Below are 18,375 nucleotides of genomic sequence, written 5' to 3'. Positions count from 1 at the left end.
GCAGCTCACAGAGCCCGTGGCTAACCCTGAGGCATCTTGTGACGGGGAGAGGTCACGCTCGCACCTTGATGTTGGCCAGGGCGGGAGTGCTGATGCCGTGCAAAGTGGCGAACACAAGGGTCGGCAGGTTAGACGCTGACCGGCACAACACACAGGTCACCTGGTCAGTCAACGCTCTGACGCTGGGTCCCGAGCACAGCGCCTGGCTCGATGCTGGTAACGAGCGCGTGAGTACCAAAGCCCTGAACTCGCTCGGGGTTCGTGCCTCAAGGACACGGGAGCTGGAGAGGCACGTGAGCAGCGGTGCACCAAGAACCCCTGACTCGCCCGAAAACTCTACGGGTGGAGCGAAAGGGCTGAGCCCGAGCTGCCCGGACTCCGGGTAAACTCATGGATGTTTTGGGGGGGACAACGGGGTGAGACAAGGACGGCCATCCCGAACGCCTCCTCTGGCCCCGGTGTGGCTCCCTCCTTGACCCACCCCTGCCCCCTTCCTGTGGGGAGCTCAGGGTGGGCAGGAGCGTGGGGGCGGCACCTCAAGCCACAGGCCCAGACAGGGGAGGGGTGGCGAGTGAGAATCTCCCCGCTTTCTCAGTGTCCAGAGGTGGGTCAGTCAGCGGCTGAAGGAGCAACAGAACTACACCACAGCCTAAACGTGGACGTTCCAGGCGCAGCAACGGACCTGCGGCTCCCACCTCCCCATCCTCGGACTTAACGCCTCCAGCTGCCCGACGTCACCGGTTCCCGTACCTCCCGCTGGGCGTGTGAAGCGTCCCCACGTCCTGCACCGGAGGTACACGTGGACGAGGGGGAGGAAGTCATCGAGGCCTTCCTGGAGGCAGAGTCCCGAGCCGGGCCGCCCACACCACAGCTCAAACCGCAGCAGGTGGGTGGAGCTCAGCCGCACGAGTAGGGCAGCGGTGCTCAGGGCCGCCTGCGTCCGCCGGGCCAGGCAGTAGTCCAGCACGTCGACCCCGACCACGGGGACCAGCACGGGCTCTCTCTGTAGAGTGTGGAGAAACACGGCGTCCAGCTCGTCCACGGCCAACGTGGGGAGCAAGGCCCCCAGGCCTTTCACAAACTCAGAGGCCCAAAGGAGCTCGCTGCTCTGCAGCTGATCCTGGGGGCTGCGGGTCAACAGCTGGACCAGGGTCTTGCCGAGAGCGTTCAGGTGTCTCTCCTTCCCGGGGGACTTCAGGGGTCCTGGGGCCACCAGCTGGGCCTCGGGCAGGCTCAGCAAAGCCAGGGTGACCTCACGGAGCTGGGCACCCTCCATGTACGGATGCAGCTCCTGCAGGGCCTCCAGCTGCGGGAGGGTCTCTGCCCGAGACGTGGCCCGGCCCGCCCTCCTGTTCCGCAGCTCGTTCAACACGCTCCGGGTGATGGCCTCCGAGTACCCAGCCAGGAGGCCCAGCTGACGGATGCTCCGGAGGATCGGGGCGCTCGCCAGCAGCAGCTGCAGGACCCCCGCACTGAGCTGGGCCGCCAGGAGCTTCACGAGGATGGGGCTGAGGGCGTGCGGAGGGAGGGCCCGTCGCTCCAGGGCCAGGTACCAGCCCTCCAGCGTGGGATGTCTGAGGATGGCCACCAGCACCTCCTCCAGCGTCTGAAATACGGCAACAAGGCACAGACCTCACTCACGGCCCAGGGCCAGCGGGGAGTTAGGATGAAGGGCAGGAAGGAGCATTCCTAAGCCACCCCATCCCCCGGCCCGAGTTCTGATGCCCTTCTCGGGGGTGCCCCGCAGCACCCCAATCTGAGCCCATCACAGCTGTAACCCGACTACAGCACACCCCCTCCCTGGGGCGACTGTGACGGCTCGACCGTGACTCGGTGGGGGCCCCACCCACACCGGCACGTGTCTGAGGAGTTCAGCTTGAGTGAATTTACTGCACAGTGAAACTGCTCTCCAGTCCCTCTGGACAGGGGACGGGCTGTGTAGGAAAGCCGAAATGTGATGAAGGCCAGTCATCTGGACTCCGCTCAGCAGCCCTGCCCTCCAGCATCAATCTGACCGGGGGGACGTGGGGATCTCCCGTCAACCGGAGCACCGTGATCACGGTTTGGGAGAGACCCCGCACCTGGAACAGCACATGGGGACACAGCTGCAAGACCACGGTCTGGAACTAAAGGTCACGTTCCAGGAGGCTGAGCCTTGAGTGACCCCTGGGGAACTCGCTCGGACCCAGCACTGGGTTTAAACCACCAAGCACAAAGCAGTGAGCAGCCTGGCCGGGTTAGGGAATGATCTTTGTAAGCAGCCTCGCGGAACAGGGTTCCTAGCCAACAAAGTCCCAACAACAGTCCCCGAGGATGGGAAGACGCTGTCCTTCCTCCTTCACTCGTCAAGGAAGGAAAGAGGAATCCATCACACCTTCCAACAGAGCTGCGCCCGTTAAAAACAGAAAAGTGTGGGGCGCCTGGGTGGCTCAGTCGGTTAAGCATCCGACTTCGGCTCAGGTCATGATCTCACAGTTCGTGAGTTCGAGCCCCGCGTCAGGCTCTGTACTGACAGCTCGGCCTGGAGCCTGTTTCAGATTCTGTGTCTCCCTCTCTCTCTGACCCTCCCCCGTTCATGCTGTCTCTCCCTGTCTCAAAAATAAAATAAATGTTAAAAAAAAAAAAAAAAAAACACACAAAAAAACAGAAAAGCGTGATTTCATGTTAGCACCGCCCTGCCCCTGTCAAACGGCTCATAGGTGGTCCTGCCGCCCCAGCCACCTCCCAGGAAGTCAACCTGGAGATCAAAGGAAGGAGGCCGTCGTTAGACTGTGAGATGAGGAACTTGTTTGCAGGTGAGACGCAGACTGAGAGAGAAGGGTTCACCCTGGCCCCAGCCCCACAGAGGCCGCACAAGGTCAACAGCAGGACAAAGGCCCCTTCTCCGAGCTGCAAGTTCCCTGCGTGTATTTGCTGGGACGAGCCGCACCCACTGCCCAGCCTTTATTCGACACAGGCTGCAACTGTTCAAAAGAAAAACATTCCTCCTGGGTTTCGCAAGATGTTCACGTCTCCCGGTGTAAGGAGAGGGGAAACAAGTTGCAGGGAACCGACTGGAAAGAGAAACGCCCGATGGCCCCATGCTCATCTGTGGGTGTGAGGGTCACGGATGGCTTGCAGCATCTCCTCTATGCTGCATTTCCTCGTTTACCTGCGATGAACACGTACTTGTCTAGGGCCAGAAGCAGAGGGAAAGCCAGGGTCCGAGACTCTACAGGAGAAGGCTAACAGGAAGGAGACCCACGGAAGGAGGGCAGCGGTACCTTGTCACTGGCCAGCTCCAGAGAGGCCACGGACTCCACGTCCAAAAAGAGGTCGGATTCGGCCTGGGCGGCCTCGCGTTTCTGCTGGTTCTGCGCGTCCAGCTGCGCACAGTGGACGACCAGAAGCCTGAGGAGGTCCAGGAGGAGCTGCAGGACGGGGGGCCCTGCGCTTCGGCCCAGCTGTGAGGATGAGAGCCACACACACACGAGAGCTCAGGCCAGGGAAGGGCTCCCAGTCACCGCGACAGTGACCGAGTCCCTCCGCGACCAGAAGGTGCCATGTTCCCAGAAACAAGGACTGAGGAGGGAGGCAGGCCAGCACGGCCGGTCCTTACAAAACCCCAACAACCTCAAGGTCCTTTCTCAGGAAGATGTGCGCCCTCAACCTTCACGAAGGAACCGTTTTATTTTGACCAAGATGAGGAAAACGCCAACTAAAACTCTGTAAACCACACTGGAGACAGAAAGCTCACCAATGCACTACTAAACTAACGCTTCTGAGAGAGGCAGCATCTGGCCGCGCACCGGTCCAGTCTGCCGTGGGAGGGGCCCTGGCCCGACTGACAGCTGCCCCAGCCACAGAGGTCGGCCATGCTGTCTGCGCCTGCTGAAGGTCCAGAATCTGCAAGTGAGGCCCGCAGAAAACGGGTGCCGCAGCCACCTCTGCACGTCTGCTCCGGGAGGGGGAGCAGCCTGGCACAGAGGGGCGGTGAACCAGCAGCCCAGGCTCCCAGCAGTGGGGAAGCGGTGGGGGCGGGGAGGAACCTCCGTGGCCCTGCGTGTGTCACATCACTAAGTCCCCTTGTGTGCAATGGGGTGACAGCGAGACTCCAAGACTCTGTCGACACGGTCGCTGGGTCTGGACTCGAATGAGAGGTGGCCACTCTGTAGGCAGAGACGTGGGAGCACGCAGGGGCTGTGGGCCCGGGGGGGGGGGGGGGGGGGGAGCAGCGCTCACCTGGCCGAAGGTCTCCACGGTGCCCCTGATGTAGAGCAGCAGGTGCTTCGCCGAGCGCAGGACCTGGTGCATCGGGAGGTGTGGGAGGGCGGCCCGCAGCCGCGCCTGAACCTGCTCGTCCAGGAGCGCGCCCTTGGTCTCGTAGGCTGTCTGCAACAGGGCGGAGAAGGAGGAGGCCGGAGGACCCTGGGGGGCGAGACTGCCCGGCGTCTGAAAGGGCTGGGGAAGGCAGCAAAAGCCCGGACAGAAGGAAAGAAAAACCACCACAGATGAACAGGGTGCACAGTCTGCTAAAAAAGGTACAGGGTGGCGTTCGTGACAAGGGGACGTTTCACAATTGTGTCCTCAAACTAAAAAATATGTGACTGCCTGGCATTTTATTTAAGGAAGAAGTTAAGCCCAACGTTATCAGTCACACATCCGTTCCCAGAGCGCGTGAACACGAAGGCACTGGATCAGGAAGGTGCTCGCACGCCGAGAACAGACGCCGCAGGCTGGAGCCATGAGGGGCGCTCACTTGACTCTGAGGAGTCACTGTGACTAATCACTGCCAATCCTGTAAAGGAGCCAGCTCAGCAAGCTCTTTGCCTTCCAAAGGCCCTTGCCAGGAGCCTCGGTCGGACTATCTTGTTGGGAGAAAAACAAGACAGTGGACAGAATGAAAAGAAATTTCTGGAACTCTACCTCACACTGAAGTTGTTAATTTCTTCTACAATAACTGCCAAACTGCCTTCTTTACTGACCCCACGTGCCTTTTATTACCGTATCTCCACAAACACTCCACTTTCTAAAGCCAACAAAACCAGGTCACAAGGCCTGGAGACACAGCAGGTCTCCGGGTGGACCAATCAGCAGGGTCACCCGGGACCGGGTGAGAAAGGCCAATCTCCAGGCCCGCTGCGGACACGCTTAGCCAAACCCACTCGGGGTGGGGCTCAGTGACCATGTCTGAACAAGCCGCCAGGGGACTGACGTCCCCTCCAGGGTGAGAAGCACCACTGTGACCTACCCACCAGAGAGTCGACACCTTCCTTCGAGTACCCGTGAGACACAGCACTGACCTGCTAAGCTCTGAACGGCTACATCCAATTTTGAACCACAGCTGAGCCTGCAGGGGAAGGTAGCAGCGGCCGGGCAGGACTGCCTGAGCCGAATCCTGACCACCCCCCCTCCCCCACCACTGCTGCCTAGTGGTGGAATGCCTATGCCTCAGTTTCCCCATATGTGTAACGAGCACAGCAGGTCCTAACCTTCCTCCCAGAGGTGCCGTAAGGATTAAATGCCTTGAATTACACATAGTACCCTTGGTACCAGGCCCTGACGAATGGGAAATGTGCCCTCAACAGAAGCGTCTGCCACAAGTTATCACAAGACAAAGAGGTCCCCAGCGGCCTGCTTTTTCACGAACAGCTAACACTTGTGAATGAATACACAAAAGGCACACCACAAAGTTAACCTCTCCCACCCCCAGCCCCCAACATTTGTAAATACTCTGGTGCTGGAGCCAGATGAGCAGGACCCCGTTACAGGTATGTAGCCCCCACGTAAAGAACATTCTTTCTTTGCTTCCATTTTCCCAGTCTTCACAGACTGGAGACTGCCGGGGGCCACCAGCGGCCCCCTCGCCCAGCGGAGCACGCGGAGCCCAGGGGCAGGCTGAGGCCCGCTAAAGGAGGCTAGGACCCAGGCACGCCACATCACTCAGTGACGAGACCAGAAAAAGCAACCTCCCTCCCGCCCCAAAGCTGGCACGGTGACTAGGCAATCCCGCAGCCAGCGGAAACTGCAATTCTGCTGCACCACTGAGCCATCTGTGCCGCCGTCACACCAGCTAAGCAGCAGTGAGGCCACGGGGCTTCCTCTCCCGCCCCGGGAAAGCACAAGGCTAACAGGTTTCTCCCTGCAGGCTGCACAGCGGTAAGACTACGCCATTGGGGCACAGCAGGTGCGGCCCACGGAAGCTGTTGCGGGGTTTTCCAGGGAAAGGCCGGGTTTCCACGGGGGCGGTCACGCCGTGGCTCACCAAGGCCTCGCGGACTGGCTCTGGGATCCAGCGGCTGTAGTACGTGTGGAACCGAGAGAGCTGGTGGCAGCAGGGTGGCACCGGAGGCTCCAACTTGTCATAAGCCTGAAGCAGCAGACACAGAGCCAGCGGGTCCCTCTGGGTGTGGAGGAGGTCTGTCAGCACCGCTGTCATATAAGCCACGATGCTCTCTCCTGCAAAGAAATGAGACTTGTGTGGGTGGCCCGCCGGGACCCTTCCATGACCCGTCGATATCACCAACTCCCACAGGTATTCAAGATCCAGAAAAACACGCGCCAATTGCACAAGGGGTCACACAAACACACTGGAGGGCAGATGCTATCACCGCACGGCACACCAGGCTCCGTCTCACTAAACGTGTGACGCACAGTCAGGCTTCAGTTCCCAAGGCCTGGGAGTGGAGACCCAGGCACAGAAGAAGTGACACAAAAGCCATCTGGGGCCAAGACTTGCTTGGTGCTCACTAATCCATCTCTTGGTCCTTGGCACATGGGCTTTCCCCTGTGGTCAGGCTGGGACCATGTGGCTGATTCAGCCACTTCCAGGCCTGGCCAGAACAGCCTCTGCTTGGCTGCGCGCTCTGTCTTCCTCTTCCACAGTGACCTTGGAAGCTGTATGTTGAGATGGTGCAGCTACAAGATGGGAGTGGCCTGGATCCCTGAGCTGCCTCCTTGAGGACAGTCACCCAAGAGAGCAACCACACCTGTACTGAACTATGACAAGGTCCAAAGAGAGACCTTTGCCCATTAAACCACTGTAAGTTGGGCCTCATTTGTTAACCACAGCAAAGCCTGAGCAACCCTGACTAATTATACCGTTGTGATCTGTGAGTATTTCCTTGGCTCTAAGTTCCAGTAACTTCCAACAAGTATGAAGGACTCACACCCTAGCATGGTGAGGGCAAGAATAAACTTTGAAGAGAAAACATCAGTGTTACAACAGGTGTCTGTGTAGCCATACAAAAAACGATTATGGACTTATCCCTTAAATGGCCAATTTCCCAGAAGTCCACTAGCCTCTAGATTCTTATCCCAACATGCTTAGCTCTAAAGGCCAGGTGGCTATCACTCAGTGGGTCTGAACCTTGCTACCTTGGGTTCTCAGCAATTATTCCCAGAGCCTCTGGAATCACACCTCCTACCCCACAAAGACCCAGCTGGATGCACCCAGAATATCCCAACTATACAGGGGTACCTGTTTCACTTTCCGTCCCAAGGAGCAACTTATTCCTGGCTTCCAGGGCCGCAGGGACCACCGCACTGAAGGGGAACGTGAGCAGGATCATGTCTTCGTTCAGTAAGAATCCAATTTCCTCATCTAAGCCTTCGCTGTCCTCCACCAGGACGTCTACCATGTCAAGAACATCTGAGACAGAAAAAGGACAGTCCAACTAAGGCCAGAGACACCGAAGGACCCCACTGCAAAGAGTTCCACAGGAAGGGATACATAAGGGAATGTCTGAGAAAAAAAGGAGGCATAAAAGCCAAACACCTCTGGGGGGAGAAGATTTAATATGAAGTTTGATTCTAAACACACAAGGACATCATCTAACAAATCTTAAGATCTCTGCCAGACGAAATACAGGATGTTTAGCTCGTGTAATAATAATCTGAAGTTTTCTCAAGTGACCCTAAGAAGCCCCAAAACCTTAACCTGGATATTCAGGTGAACGAGTCAAAATCGGAGAAGCAAAATAGGGTCAGGGGCTGCAGCACAGACCAGAGCCCAGGTCTGGATTTCAAATCCTGAGTCTGCTATGTACTAGCTGTGTGAGCTTGAGTTAATTCCCTAATCTTTCTGGGCCTCGGCTGCATTATCACTGTATAAAATGAGGATGATGACATCTGCCGCTTAGGGTGGCTTATGTGGTTCCAGGAGTTAGATCTGTAAAGAGCTAGGATCAGCACCTGGCACAGAGTGAACACTACACAAACAAAAATAACCCAGCAAATAGGCTCTGTGCCTACTCCCCCTTTGATGAGCAAAGAAGGCAATTTTCATTTCCGGAGTAGGCTGATCTTTAACTCAAAGAAACGGACACCTGCACTTGGCCTAAGACATTAACGCAATTCTCATTTTCATCACTGATCTGCCACGGCGGCTGGAGCTTCAGAAGCCCGAGGAGCAAAGAGGCAGTGGCGCCTACCATCGATGTGGGAGACCGGAATGCTGACATCATCAGCCTCCTGCTTTGTCCCCGCGGCCTGCAGTGTGCTGGCTTCCTGGACAAAGTCAGATGCTTTGTCTGTGTAGGAATAGGGATTCGCCACCAACGTCAGTAAAACCTGGGTGTTGAAGAGCCAAGCAGAAAACACTTAGGTGGTCACAAATGAAATGGAAAAAAAAAAAAAAAAAAAGCCAAAAAAAAAGTCACCAGTAATACAAAGGGAAGAGCTAAAATGTTAACAGTCCCCAATAAGAACAATTTTTCTGCAAAGTTTAACTTTTTGTTACAGAATTAAAAAAAATTTCCTTTTGGTTTAAATCACTGCTTTGAATATTGCTCTAAGCACACCACTATTCTCTTGGTGCAAAAACAAATCCCCAAAAGGAAATCACACGGTACACAGTAATAGAGTCCCATTTTACAGATTCTAAAACTGAGCAGATTCTGACATCTCAGCAGGAATTAGGAAGGAAGCCAGAAACACAAGGCTTCTGGCACTGGCACCGGTGCACCAAGAATGCCTTCGTCACGCTAAAGACCACATGGCACATTTACTAACAGGCTCCTTCACACCGGAAATAGGTGCTTACGCGTTCCAAAAACTGAATCACGGTTTCTCTCTTCTCTTCCACGGTGTCATGTAAGTGCTCCAGCCACAGCTCCAGCTCCTTCCAGGTGTGCTCAAACACCCCCGTGTCCCGAAGAACCTGTCAGGAAGCAGACCCGGGGCAGGGCGTCAGGACGGAGCCAGCGCCCCGTGGAGACAAAGCAGCACAGCACAGAGGGGGTCAAAGTCTCATCTGCAGTTTTACTCCAAAAGCCACTCTTTCACAACAGCGCTCCCAGACTTGCGGGAAACGAGGAAAAGAGACCATTCTGAGCTCTATTAAAGACCACATAATCCTTGGTCTTGCTGCTTACTCCTTTCCTTCAACTCCTAAACAATAAAAAGATTAAAAAAAAAAAAAAAACAAAAACCCAGCTGCTGCTTCAGAGGCTGATTTTTATAGCTGGATTTTCACAACCAGGTAAACGAGCATGACTCGGCCCCTCACAGCCCCCAACCGTCAGCTTGCGTGATGTTCTCCAAGGTAACAAACCAGTCACGTCACGTCACCTCAGTGCGGCCCCCCGAGCCTCAGACCCGGGACAAGAAGCAGCGGTGTTTCTAAGAGAATGGAATGTGTTAAGGGGCAGGACCTTGAGCCAACACCATTAAATGATGTCCCCAAATGGCCTGGTGGCACAGACTCCCACGGCACGAGCCCCAACAGCGCACCGAAGAGTGACCCGACTGTGCCAAGCCCGCCTACGTGCACTAAGCGAACACGAAATCAGGCCTGTGTCAAGTGCACGCCTACAGGGAAACGGCAGCTTGTAAAGGTCAAGGCTGAGATGTTCATGCTCTTCAAGCAGCTCAGGAGAGGCGGTTATATCAACGCTGCAAAGATAAAATCTCTGCACCCCCCAAACAATGAACGTGCAGTCTGTTGCTTCTGTAGCACCCAAGACATTTGCTGGGTGGCAGAAACGAGATTTCCTACGGTGACGTCCAGACCGGGGGGCAGTAGCCCTATAGAGTGAGGATCGCGTGTGAGAAAGAGAAGCTAACAGCCCAACTCCCCGTTCCCTTCCAGCGACTGTGAGGATACCTGTGCTGCGGGTGACGAAGGAGGTCAGAAAGGCTGAGCCCCTGGAGAAGGCGGAGTCTGGACAGGTGCGGAAAGGCACCGCCCATTCAACAGTTCCCCGGAGGGCCGGAAACCGGACACGTTACTGAGCCTACCATGTGCCGGGCCTGATCTACTGCTTGATCTCACGTGCGCCCTCCTTTGCAACCCTACTGTTTCATCCTTCCCGTTCACCTGGGAAAACAACGTTCAGAGAGGTTGGGTCATCTGCCTAATGCCATCCAGGAAGAAGTAGGACGGGGACTCAAATCCAGGAACAAGACTTCAGAGCCCATGTTCTCCACTTCACCGTGCTGCCTCGGGAACGTAGCTAAGTTTAGACATGATAAATTAAAACTGCCTTAAAACCTCCGAGCTTTAAATTTACAGAAGCCCTGACGCTTCCTGAATTCGACAGCTGTTTACTAAGCACCTTCTGTAATGAAGACTGTGAAAACGCTTCCCAGAACTAGGAATGGGTAGGGAACGTTCACCTTTGTGATCAGAAGTTTGGTGGATGACTTGAGCTGTAGATGGCTACTGGTCACGAACATTTTCATCAGCAAGTAAAACACAGATCGTTCTCCTCCAATAATTTCTGCCTCTGGGCCTTCCTGGAGTTTGAACAGTAACAGATGATAAACATCACACAGGTCACGGATATACACGGAGCCCAGTATGGCTCCAGGCCTCTTACCTCGTTTTAACTACAACTTGGCAACACGGCTGGGATTTTACACGAGGAGGCTCAGAGGCCAGGTGCTCAACCAAAGCCCCAACAGCAGCTGGGTAATTGTATTTGCTGCATTTCAGCAAGATGCGGGTGCCAACAGAGTCGATCCCTTATACGTAATTTAGCTTCTCACAAAGGCTTGTGAGCTTTGAACACACGTCTCAGAGTTCATGGAGCTCCAGATCCCCCGCCCAAATGCCACCGAGGCTGTGTTTGGCTGGCGTCTCTGCAGCCCCTGGCAATGAGGGTGACCCTGAACATGGGAAGTGCTGGTGTTCATAAAGCCCAGCAGACGTCATCTTATAAGCAGAAGGTGGGGCACAGAATATAAATTAATTTTTTTTTTCAACGTTTATTTATTTTTTTGTGACAGAGAGAGACAGAGCATGAACGGGGGAGGGGCAGAGAGAGAGGGAGACACAGAATCGGAAACAGGCTCCAGGCTCTGAGCCATCAGCCCAGAGCCCGACGCGGGGCTCGAACTCACGGACCGCGAGATCGTGACCTGGCTGAAGTCGGACGCTTAACCGACTGCGCCACCCAGGCGCCCCTAAATTAATATTTTTTATACCAGTTCTTTCAAAGTTAAGAGGCCTCCCTCTGTTCACTTCCCAAATGAATCACCAGGATCCCACTGGCCCTGTTCAGCTGCGGTAAAAAACTCAACGGCTCCCCGGGCTGGTCATCTCTCTGGGGTCTGTGGCAATAGCCTCATGGTGGGTGCAGAGGTTGAGAGCAGGGCCGTGGGCAACACTGCCCACGGCCAACTCTGGATCCTCCAGTTACGGCCGGCACACTGCAAGGGTGTCTGTACTACTCTGTGACCCGGCTGCCTCTTTAAGTGGTGGTAAAGGCATGGATGCACAGGGCACACGTGTCAACCCTCAACTACGATGCAGGTGAACCTCAGGAGAGGACCTGGGGGAACATGCACAGATGCCGGTGCTCCCACATTCTCACGCTTTTCTGGAAATGTGCCATGTAAAAATACCTACATACGTTTCCATGCTACTGGCTCTATAAAATTTAAAAAAAAACTTTTTTTAATTTAGTTTTCAGAGAGACAGAAAAAGAGAGAGAGGATGAGTGGGGGAAGGGCAGAGAGAGAGGGAGACACAGAATCCGAAGCTGGCTCCAGGCTCTGAGCTGTCAGCACAGAGCCCCGTGTGGGGCTTGAACCCACACACCGTGAGATCATAACCTGAGCCGAAGTCAGACACTTAACCGACTGAGCCACCCAGGCACCGTGGTTCCATAAAATTTTAAATAAGATCTAAGTCACTGAAAAAAATCACCATCAGAGCTACTAAGAAACACACTTAGACAGTGCTTAATTTTGCCTGGTCATTTTTCCTCCTTGGATAGAAATGATAGAGCGTCCTGTGTCTAAACACACAGGTAAGTGTCTGCTGCAGCCTGAGTTGCCTTTATGAGTCAGCATCATATTCTCCAGAAGGTCCTAGAAGACATTATGACAGGCAGAAAAAAATTCCAGCAATCTTTACTGGTTTTTGCACCAGCCTCGGTCCTCTCCCAGCTTGGTATGTATTTCCATCTCTGTCTTAAGTTCTTCCAGGATGAGGACAAAGGAAGAGGAGTTATTTTGTATTTCAAAATGTACCTATTTCCGAAAAGGTTTTAAAATGACAAACAAAATATAAAGTAATCAAGGTAAAACAAACAAAACAAAACCCCTCCCAATACCCACCAACAATATTGTTTCAGTAAGGACACACTCAACATCCCATTTTGCAAAAGCAAACAGACTCACAGGCCTCCTGGTTCATGAATCGGAACCTGGCCTCTGCTCTAGATGTGTCTAAGAGGGGAACCGTGCATGTCTTCTGTATAACCAACTGTCAGGTTCTGATCCAGTTAGAAACTTCCAGGCCAAAACATGCCCGGGAGTTAGTTAACAGACGCAGAAGCTGTCCGCTTCCTACCTGTGCCCTTAACCACAAGAACTTGCTGGCGGGTAGCTCCAGAGCCACCTTCAGGATGTGGTGCTGCAGAATGGGAGGCACCTCCTCTCGAAGGCCCTGCTCGGAGATGACTCCTGTGGCACAAAGAGGGAAACAGACCAGAAGTCATGTGCAGGGGGGCACCCAGGATGGCCACCCCTGGCCACGGGGGCCAGATAAGGAGCTCCAGCTGTAGAAATAAGAAGGGGGCTTGGGGGCTCTCTCCTCTCCTCTGCCCAGACGCGCCCCACCTGGCACAACCTCCCCTCCTGTGGTCTATCCAAATCTTCAGCAATAAGCCATAACTCCACTTGCCCAGAACAGCCCCCTGGCCTGAAGTGACCTCTCCCTACAGTGTGAGGCCCACACCTCTCGCTGCCTCCTGGGTGCAGTCTCTCATTAACGTTGTCTCGGGCAAGAGGCGCCGCCTTGCTCCCCAGACCGCAGACGTTTTGTGAACAGACTGTGGCCACGCGAGCCCAAGACCGCGTCCTCATCCGCTGGCCTGATTTCTGGATTTCCCTTTGCTTGGGAATGACACAGTGCTAGTAAATTTCGTATTCTCACAGCAAAAAGAACCTTTCGCCTTCCAACGATTAAGAAGTTAATTACAGCTTTTCAGTGGAACCATCCCAATAGCTTATATAAACCCCAGGAATGACGCTTCTGCAAGTTTTCCTCCGTGGGCCCAATTATGAAGTTATTAGACACACTTTTCCATCAAGGAAACGTGACCAGACAAGCGTAATGTTACTTTTACAAGATGTGGTTTGAACCTGACTCACTGGGTAAACCATGAGTAACTATGTCCAAAGTGCCTCTGCGGGAACGGGACATCCCTTCTAAGGGGCTCTCATTTCTGCACCCCTGCTCCTTTGAAGAGGGGCTTTAGCATTAATGCACACAATCTGATTTGTCACTTATCTAAGGCAGAAACCTCTGGCAGCCTGGCTTCTCCCTGCTGTGCCCACTGCTGCTAAACGTTCATCTGATATTTACTTAAGGACAACTGGCGATTTAAAACACATTAGTGCAAATAAAAATAACCCGTCAGGTGGATCGTGCGCACCAGCCAAACTGCCCACTGGCCTCCCCAGGCCTCAGCTCCGGGGGCTCAGCTCCGGTTCACGAGCGTTTCCTTCATCCCCGCTGGCAGAAAGGGCCCCCGCCGTCTCCTGAGACGCACCTTTCAGGAGCTTGCTGAAGTCGAAGTTGTACTGCAGGACCACGTGTGGGACCACCTTCTGGTACAGGCATATGACCTGGAGCAGAACAGCCTTCAGAAGAATGGTTTCCGCATCATCTGAACCAAGATAAAACACCTTAAATTAGGAAACACAGTCGGTCTCTGTCCTTAGTCAGCAGGTGGTATGCGGTCAACGGCCACAGGCAGAGGCTGCGGACGGATCCCTACAGAGTCTACGTGGGAAGAGTCAAGACTGTTCAAACAGACTGGGTGTAAGTCCTCATTTCGGGGCTGTAACCTTGGACAGATTAAAGCGACTGTCTCTCTGTGTGTCAGCGCCTTCGTGTGAACAACGGGGACTAAATAGGATATAGACAGAAGGTACAAAGCCCACTGCCCGGCAGGCCAACAGCAAGGTCTGAGTCAATGTGTCTCGTTACTGGGGGCGGGGGAGGAGGACCGTGAAGCCCACCTCTGCCTGCACAGCCAAAGAGAGGCCCCCATGGAAAGGCCAGAGCACACGGTGCCCATCGCTCAAATCTTTAGAGAGTCACGGTGCTTGTGTAAAGCCTGGGCACATTTGCAACAGATGCCTCCAAAGCCCCTGTAGGCTGGAGGGGTCCCTGGCTGCCTGTGTCACCTCTGTCTGCAAAGAGCAGGGCCCCACGCAGCCCTCACCGCACTGGGGAGCCACGCAGGCAGCAGGAGTCTGGATGCCCCTTTTCTTTCCTTTCTCATCATCCTGTTTTGTCTCCTGCTTTCGAAGTGACTGCCAGACCCACACGATGGTGTTCAGGTCTGGTAAGACCTGAAAGGGAAAAGACAGTCATGTTAAACAAGAGAGAGACGCGGATGAAATGAATCCACTAAGGAGAAGCTAAACACAAAGGGAGGACACGAGCACACGTGGTGTGTGTACGAGACGGGACGTGGGGGGAGAACGGGCCGGCGCCCTCTGTGAGCTCTGCTTCGCGCTGTAATCCCCACGACTGTGTACAACAAGGACTTGGTTGAAAACACAAGCACTGATAATTGTAACAAAGCTCCGAGGCCTCCTTCACCTGAGCCAAACACTAGAAATGAAGACACATGTCTGACGACGGGCCGGGGGCCGCGTCCATCATGACCTCGGCTCCTTTGGGGCAGGTACCCCGTCTGCAGATGACTGCCCTTCCTTACTCACCAGAACAGGCCTCCCAAGCCACCCCCTCGCCGTGGCCCTGGCCCTCGTGTGTGCGGCAGTGGGAGAGCACATCAGCTTCTAGCGAGGAGCACCCCGACCCCTACGCTACGTTTCGTTTCGCACCCGCCCTCTGTGCTCCCGGAGCTGCCTCTTCCACCTGGCGTGCTTACCTGTGACAGCTGTGAGGAAAGCCCCGGAAACTTCCCCGGAAAGGCCAAACCCAGCTCCCGCGCCTACCTTGCTCAGGGCTTCTCTGAAGAGGCGCACGAACTCTTCTATCGCCGCGGCCGTGTACACGCCTGATTCCTGCCACGTCTCTTTATTCAGGCAGTGCTCGATCGTTTTTAATGCTCTTTTCAAAATGACGGAAACAAGGGACAAGGCTGCGTGCTTCACTGATATGCTGTCCAACTGGGAAGAAAAAGAGCTAAATCCACACATCTGTAGGCTGCACTGTGGACACAGACCTCCCAAGCCCCGGGTGTGGCTGGCTCTGGCCTCTCCGGGGGTCACTCCCAGGGAAGGCTGCGTGAGTTGGGACGCCGTGAGAAGAGGTGGCCTGGGGACCCTGCCCCCTTGACCTGCCACAGATCTGACCTCAGCACCTGCTGAAGAGGTGGCTACTAGAGTCTGAGAGTTATTCTCAATTTTGTTTCACTGTGTTTGGTAAGTCTTTTCCGACAGCCACTGACCTCATGTGGATTATCCACATCAAGAACAGCCACGATCTCACCAGCACCTACCCAGCCCCAACTAGCACTCGTTGTCAGGCACACAGGTGACAAGAAAAGGCACCACCCACTTAGTAGGAAAAACCACCTCCAGGCTTGGGAAGCGTGCAGCCCCCAAACATGGGCTCAGGGACCTTCATAAGGACAGCCAGGAGACTTCCGAATCCTCCCTTGCTGCAGAGGTTGAACAGAATTCAAGAACCGGAGCGATCACCAGAACGAGGGTACCCCCGGGAGATGCCGTCTCAGGCCCGGCCCCGACCAACTCAGGCCCAGGGGCACCCCAGGGGCAGGGCGGGCTGGGGCGAGCCAGCTGGGCCACAGCAGAGTGAGGGGCAGGGAGACACAAAACGGCTACCCGATGGGCTTTCAGTTTAACAACTACAACGCCCCATTCCCTCGGCGTTCCAGCGAGCTGGGGGTTCATTTCGTACGTGTGCGGTATGCTAAAGTAGCACTGCATTAGACACATGCCTTTCAGCTGTTTCCCTGAAAGCCCCTTGAGATAAAACACTTTGTCTCCCCCACCAGACAGATGGGCAAGCGAGCAGGGTCCCAATTTTGACTGTTATGATTTGGCAACCAGAACAAAAGGCCTTTCGTTCTGGCCTCCCTGCTCCTCGCCCACAGCCCACTGCCAGCACAAACCCTGGACAGGCATCGAAAATGCTGAGCCCCAGGGCACCTGGGTAGCTCAGCTGGTTAAGCATCTGACTTCTGATTTCAGCTCAGGTCCCGACCTCACGGTCATGGGATCGAGCCCCACAATGGGCTTCATGCTGAGTGTGGAGCCTGCTTGGGACTCTCTCTCCCTCTCTCTCTGCCCTCCCCTGCTCACACGCTCTCCCTCTCTCTCTCAAAATAAACATTTTTAAAAACAATGCTGAGCCCAGCTGCATATCCTAGGGGGTCCTCACCACTCTGTGCTGACCGCCCCCTCACTGCCGGGGCCACCTCCTGCCTGTGCAGCCCACTCTGGCTGACCCTGGTCCCGCTGTGTCCACACAACAACCCAGCCTGCTAGAAGCGTGGGGACACTCGGCCTTCCCAGCTGAGTGCTGAGGAAGCTGGGTTTAGGAGGGGCTGGCAGGGCACGGGACCCACGTGTGCCGACAGCTCACAGCTGTTCGCTTGAGGCCACGGTGCTGTGGTGGGAGACACATGAGTCCCTGAGAAGGTGGCTTCTGGAGGGACTCAGGGACCGCCATCACGAATGATACGGAATTTCACTTCTCCGTGCACATGTCCTGTCAAAATGCCCGACACAGCTCATCCTCAAAGTAAATGTTCCCCAGAAATCTTAACGCTTCTTCACTTAAACCACAAGAGACAGGATTTGCCAGGCAAATTTCAGTCCTACCTCTTCCACAAATCCTGAGCTAATGCTTTCATACTTGACACTGGGCTGTAGCTGAACACACTTCCCTTCCTCTGAGTCTAACAGGCTCTCACCCTCAGGCGAGCGCAGAGCCATGCAGGGATCCGTGGTCCTGGCTGTGTTGGAGCAGGAAGATCCCCTGGCCGGAACGTGCCTTGGGCTCCAGGGGCCCTTGTGCAGGTGAGTAGAAACATGGGAAGCCTGAGGCTCACTGACAAAATACCATCCACTGAATCCATGCAGGCGTTCTCGGAACAATCCCCAGCATGGCCAGTGCAGTGAACAGAAAGTTCTAGAAGAAAGGTAACCACTTACATTTAATGCCTGGGTGAACATCGTCTTATTGCACACCAGGGGCACGGTGGTCACCATCACCATTGCCAGGAGCCGAGGCAAGGGGATGAACTCTCTGGTCTGAAAGGCCCGGGAAACGTCTGGCTGGGCTTCATAGATCTACGACAAAGAGACAAGAGCATGAGCTGCTACAGGTTACGTTGCAAACCAGGCCAACTGCAGGCACCCCACAGCGAAGCCAGTCCAATGCAGCAGTCCTAGTGACGGACGTCCAGGGACTGCCAAGGAACAGGCTCCGGACGGTCAACCCCCAACTCTACTAGTCAGAGAAAAGTCAGCTCACGAGCCTGCCTGCTAGCAGGGCCGTGACCTTCAAAGCAGAGCTCTGCCTGCGGCCTGGGGAGCCTCTTAAAACCTCTGATGGCGAGGAAGTCACCGCTGGAAGTAACAATCCAGCGCTACAATCCAATCTAAGTGCTGCTACTCACCGGCTGTGGCACCTGACACACTGTGTCATCTTTTTAACACTTCATGACGACCCTTTAGGGTAGGGACCTTGGACACTAACAGTAAAACGCGTTCATGGATGACAAAGCTGGATCTCAGTAAGATCCCGTAACTTCCCCCGGGGGCACCCGGCTAGGAAGCAGTGACGCGAGGGCTCGCACCCAGGCCAGCAAAGGCTGCGCACCTGCCCCCCCCCACCCCTCCCTGGGGAGGGCGGAACCAGAGCAGCCCCCAGCGGGGGTGGGGGTGGCCACGGGCCGCCCCCCCCAACGTAAGGGGCAAACGGCTTCCTTCTCACCC

The 18,375-nt window shown here is 55.1% G+C and overlaps 1 protein-coding gene across 4 annotated transcripts in view; it reads right to left on the bottom strand.

The window, feature by feature from the left end:
- Window positions 1–18,375, bottom strand: part of URB1 (URB1 ribosome biogenesis homolog) — an 86,589-nt gene that overhangs the window by 44,268 nt on the left and 23,946 nt on the right. For all 4 annotated transcript variants that reach the window (XR_006701068.1, XM_045436862.1, XM_045436861.1 and 1 more), the window contains exons 10-22: window positions 17,590–17,727; window positions 15,403–15,576; window positions 14,661–14,790; window positions 13,983–14,099; window positions 12,779–12,891; window positions 10,597–10,716; window positions 9,023–9,139; window positions 8,412–8,550; window positions 7,460–7,630; window positions 6,245–6,438; window positions 4,222–4,440; window positions 3,264–3,443; window positions 751–1,606 (exon numbers count right to left, since the gene is read on the bottom strand). Coding sequence is in view for 3 of the 4 variants with exons in the window: in XM_045436862.1 (XP_045292818.1) it covers window positions 751–1,606; window positions 3,264–3,443; window positions 4,222–4,440; window positions 6,245–6,438; window positions 7,460–7,630; window positions 8,412–8,550; window positions 9,023–9,139; window positions 10,597–10,716; window positions 12,779–12,891; window positions 13,983–14,099; window positions 14,661–14,790; window positions 15,403–15,576; window positions 17,590–17,727 (2,668 nt within the window). In the remaining variant the exon portion in view is untranslated. The remainder of the gene's footprint in view (window positions 1–750; window positions 1,607–3,263; window positions 3,444–4,221; window positions 4,441–6,244; window positions 6,439–7,459; window positions 7,631–8,411; window positions 8,551–9,022; window positions 9,140–10,596; window positions 10,717–12,778; window positions 12,892–13,982; window positions 14,100–14,660; window positions 14,791–15,402; window positions 15,577–17,589; window positions 17,728–18,375) is intronic.

This window comes from Leopardus geoffroyi, chromosome C2 (assembly GCF_018350155.1).
Source record: "Leopardus geoffroyi isolate Oge1 chromosome C2, O.geoffroyi_Oge1_pat1.0, whole genome shotgun sequence".
Classification (NCBI taxonomy): domain Eukaryota; kingdom Metazoa; phylum Chordata; class Mammalia; order Carnivora; family Felidae; genus Leopardus; species Leopardus geoffroyi.
The sequence above is the reverse complement of the archived record's forward strand: the minus strand, read 5'-3'. Positions and strand labels throughout refer to the sequence as shown.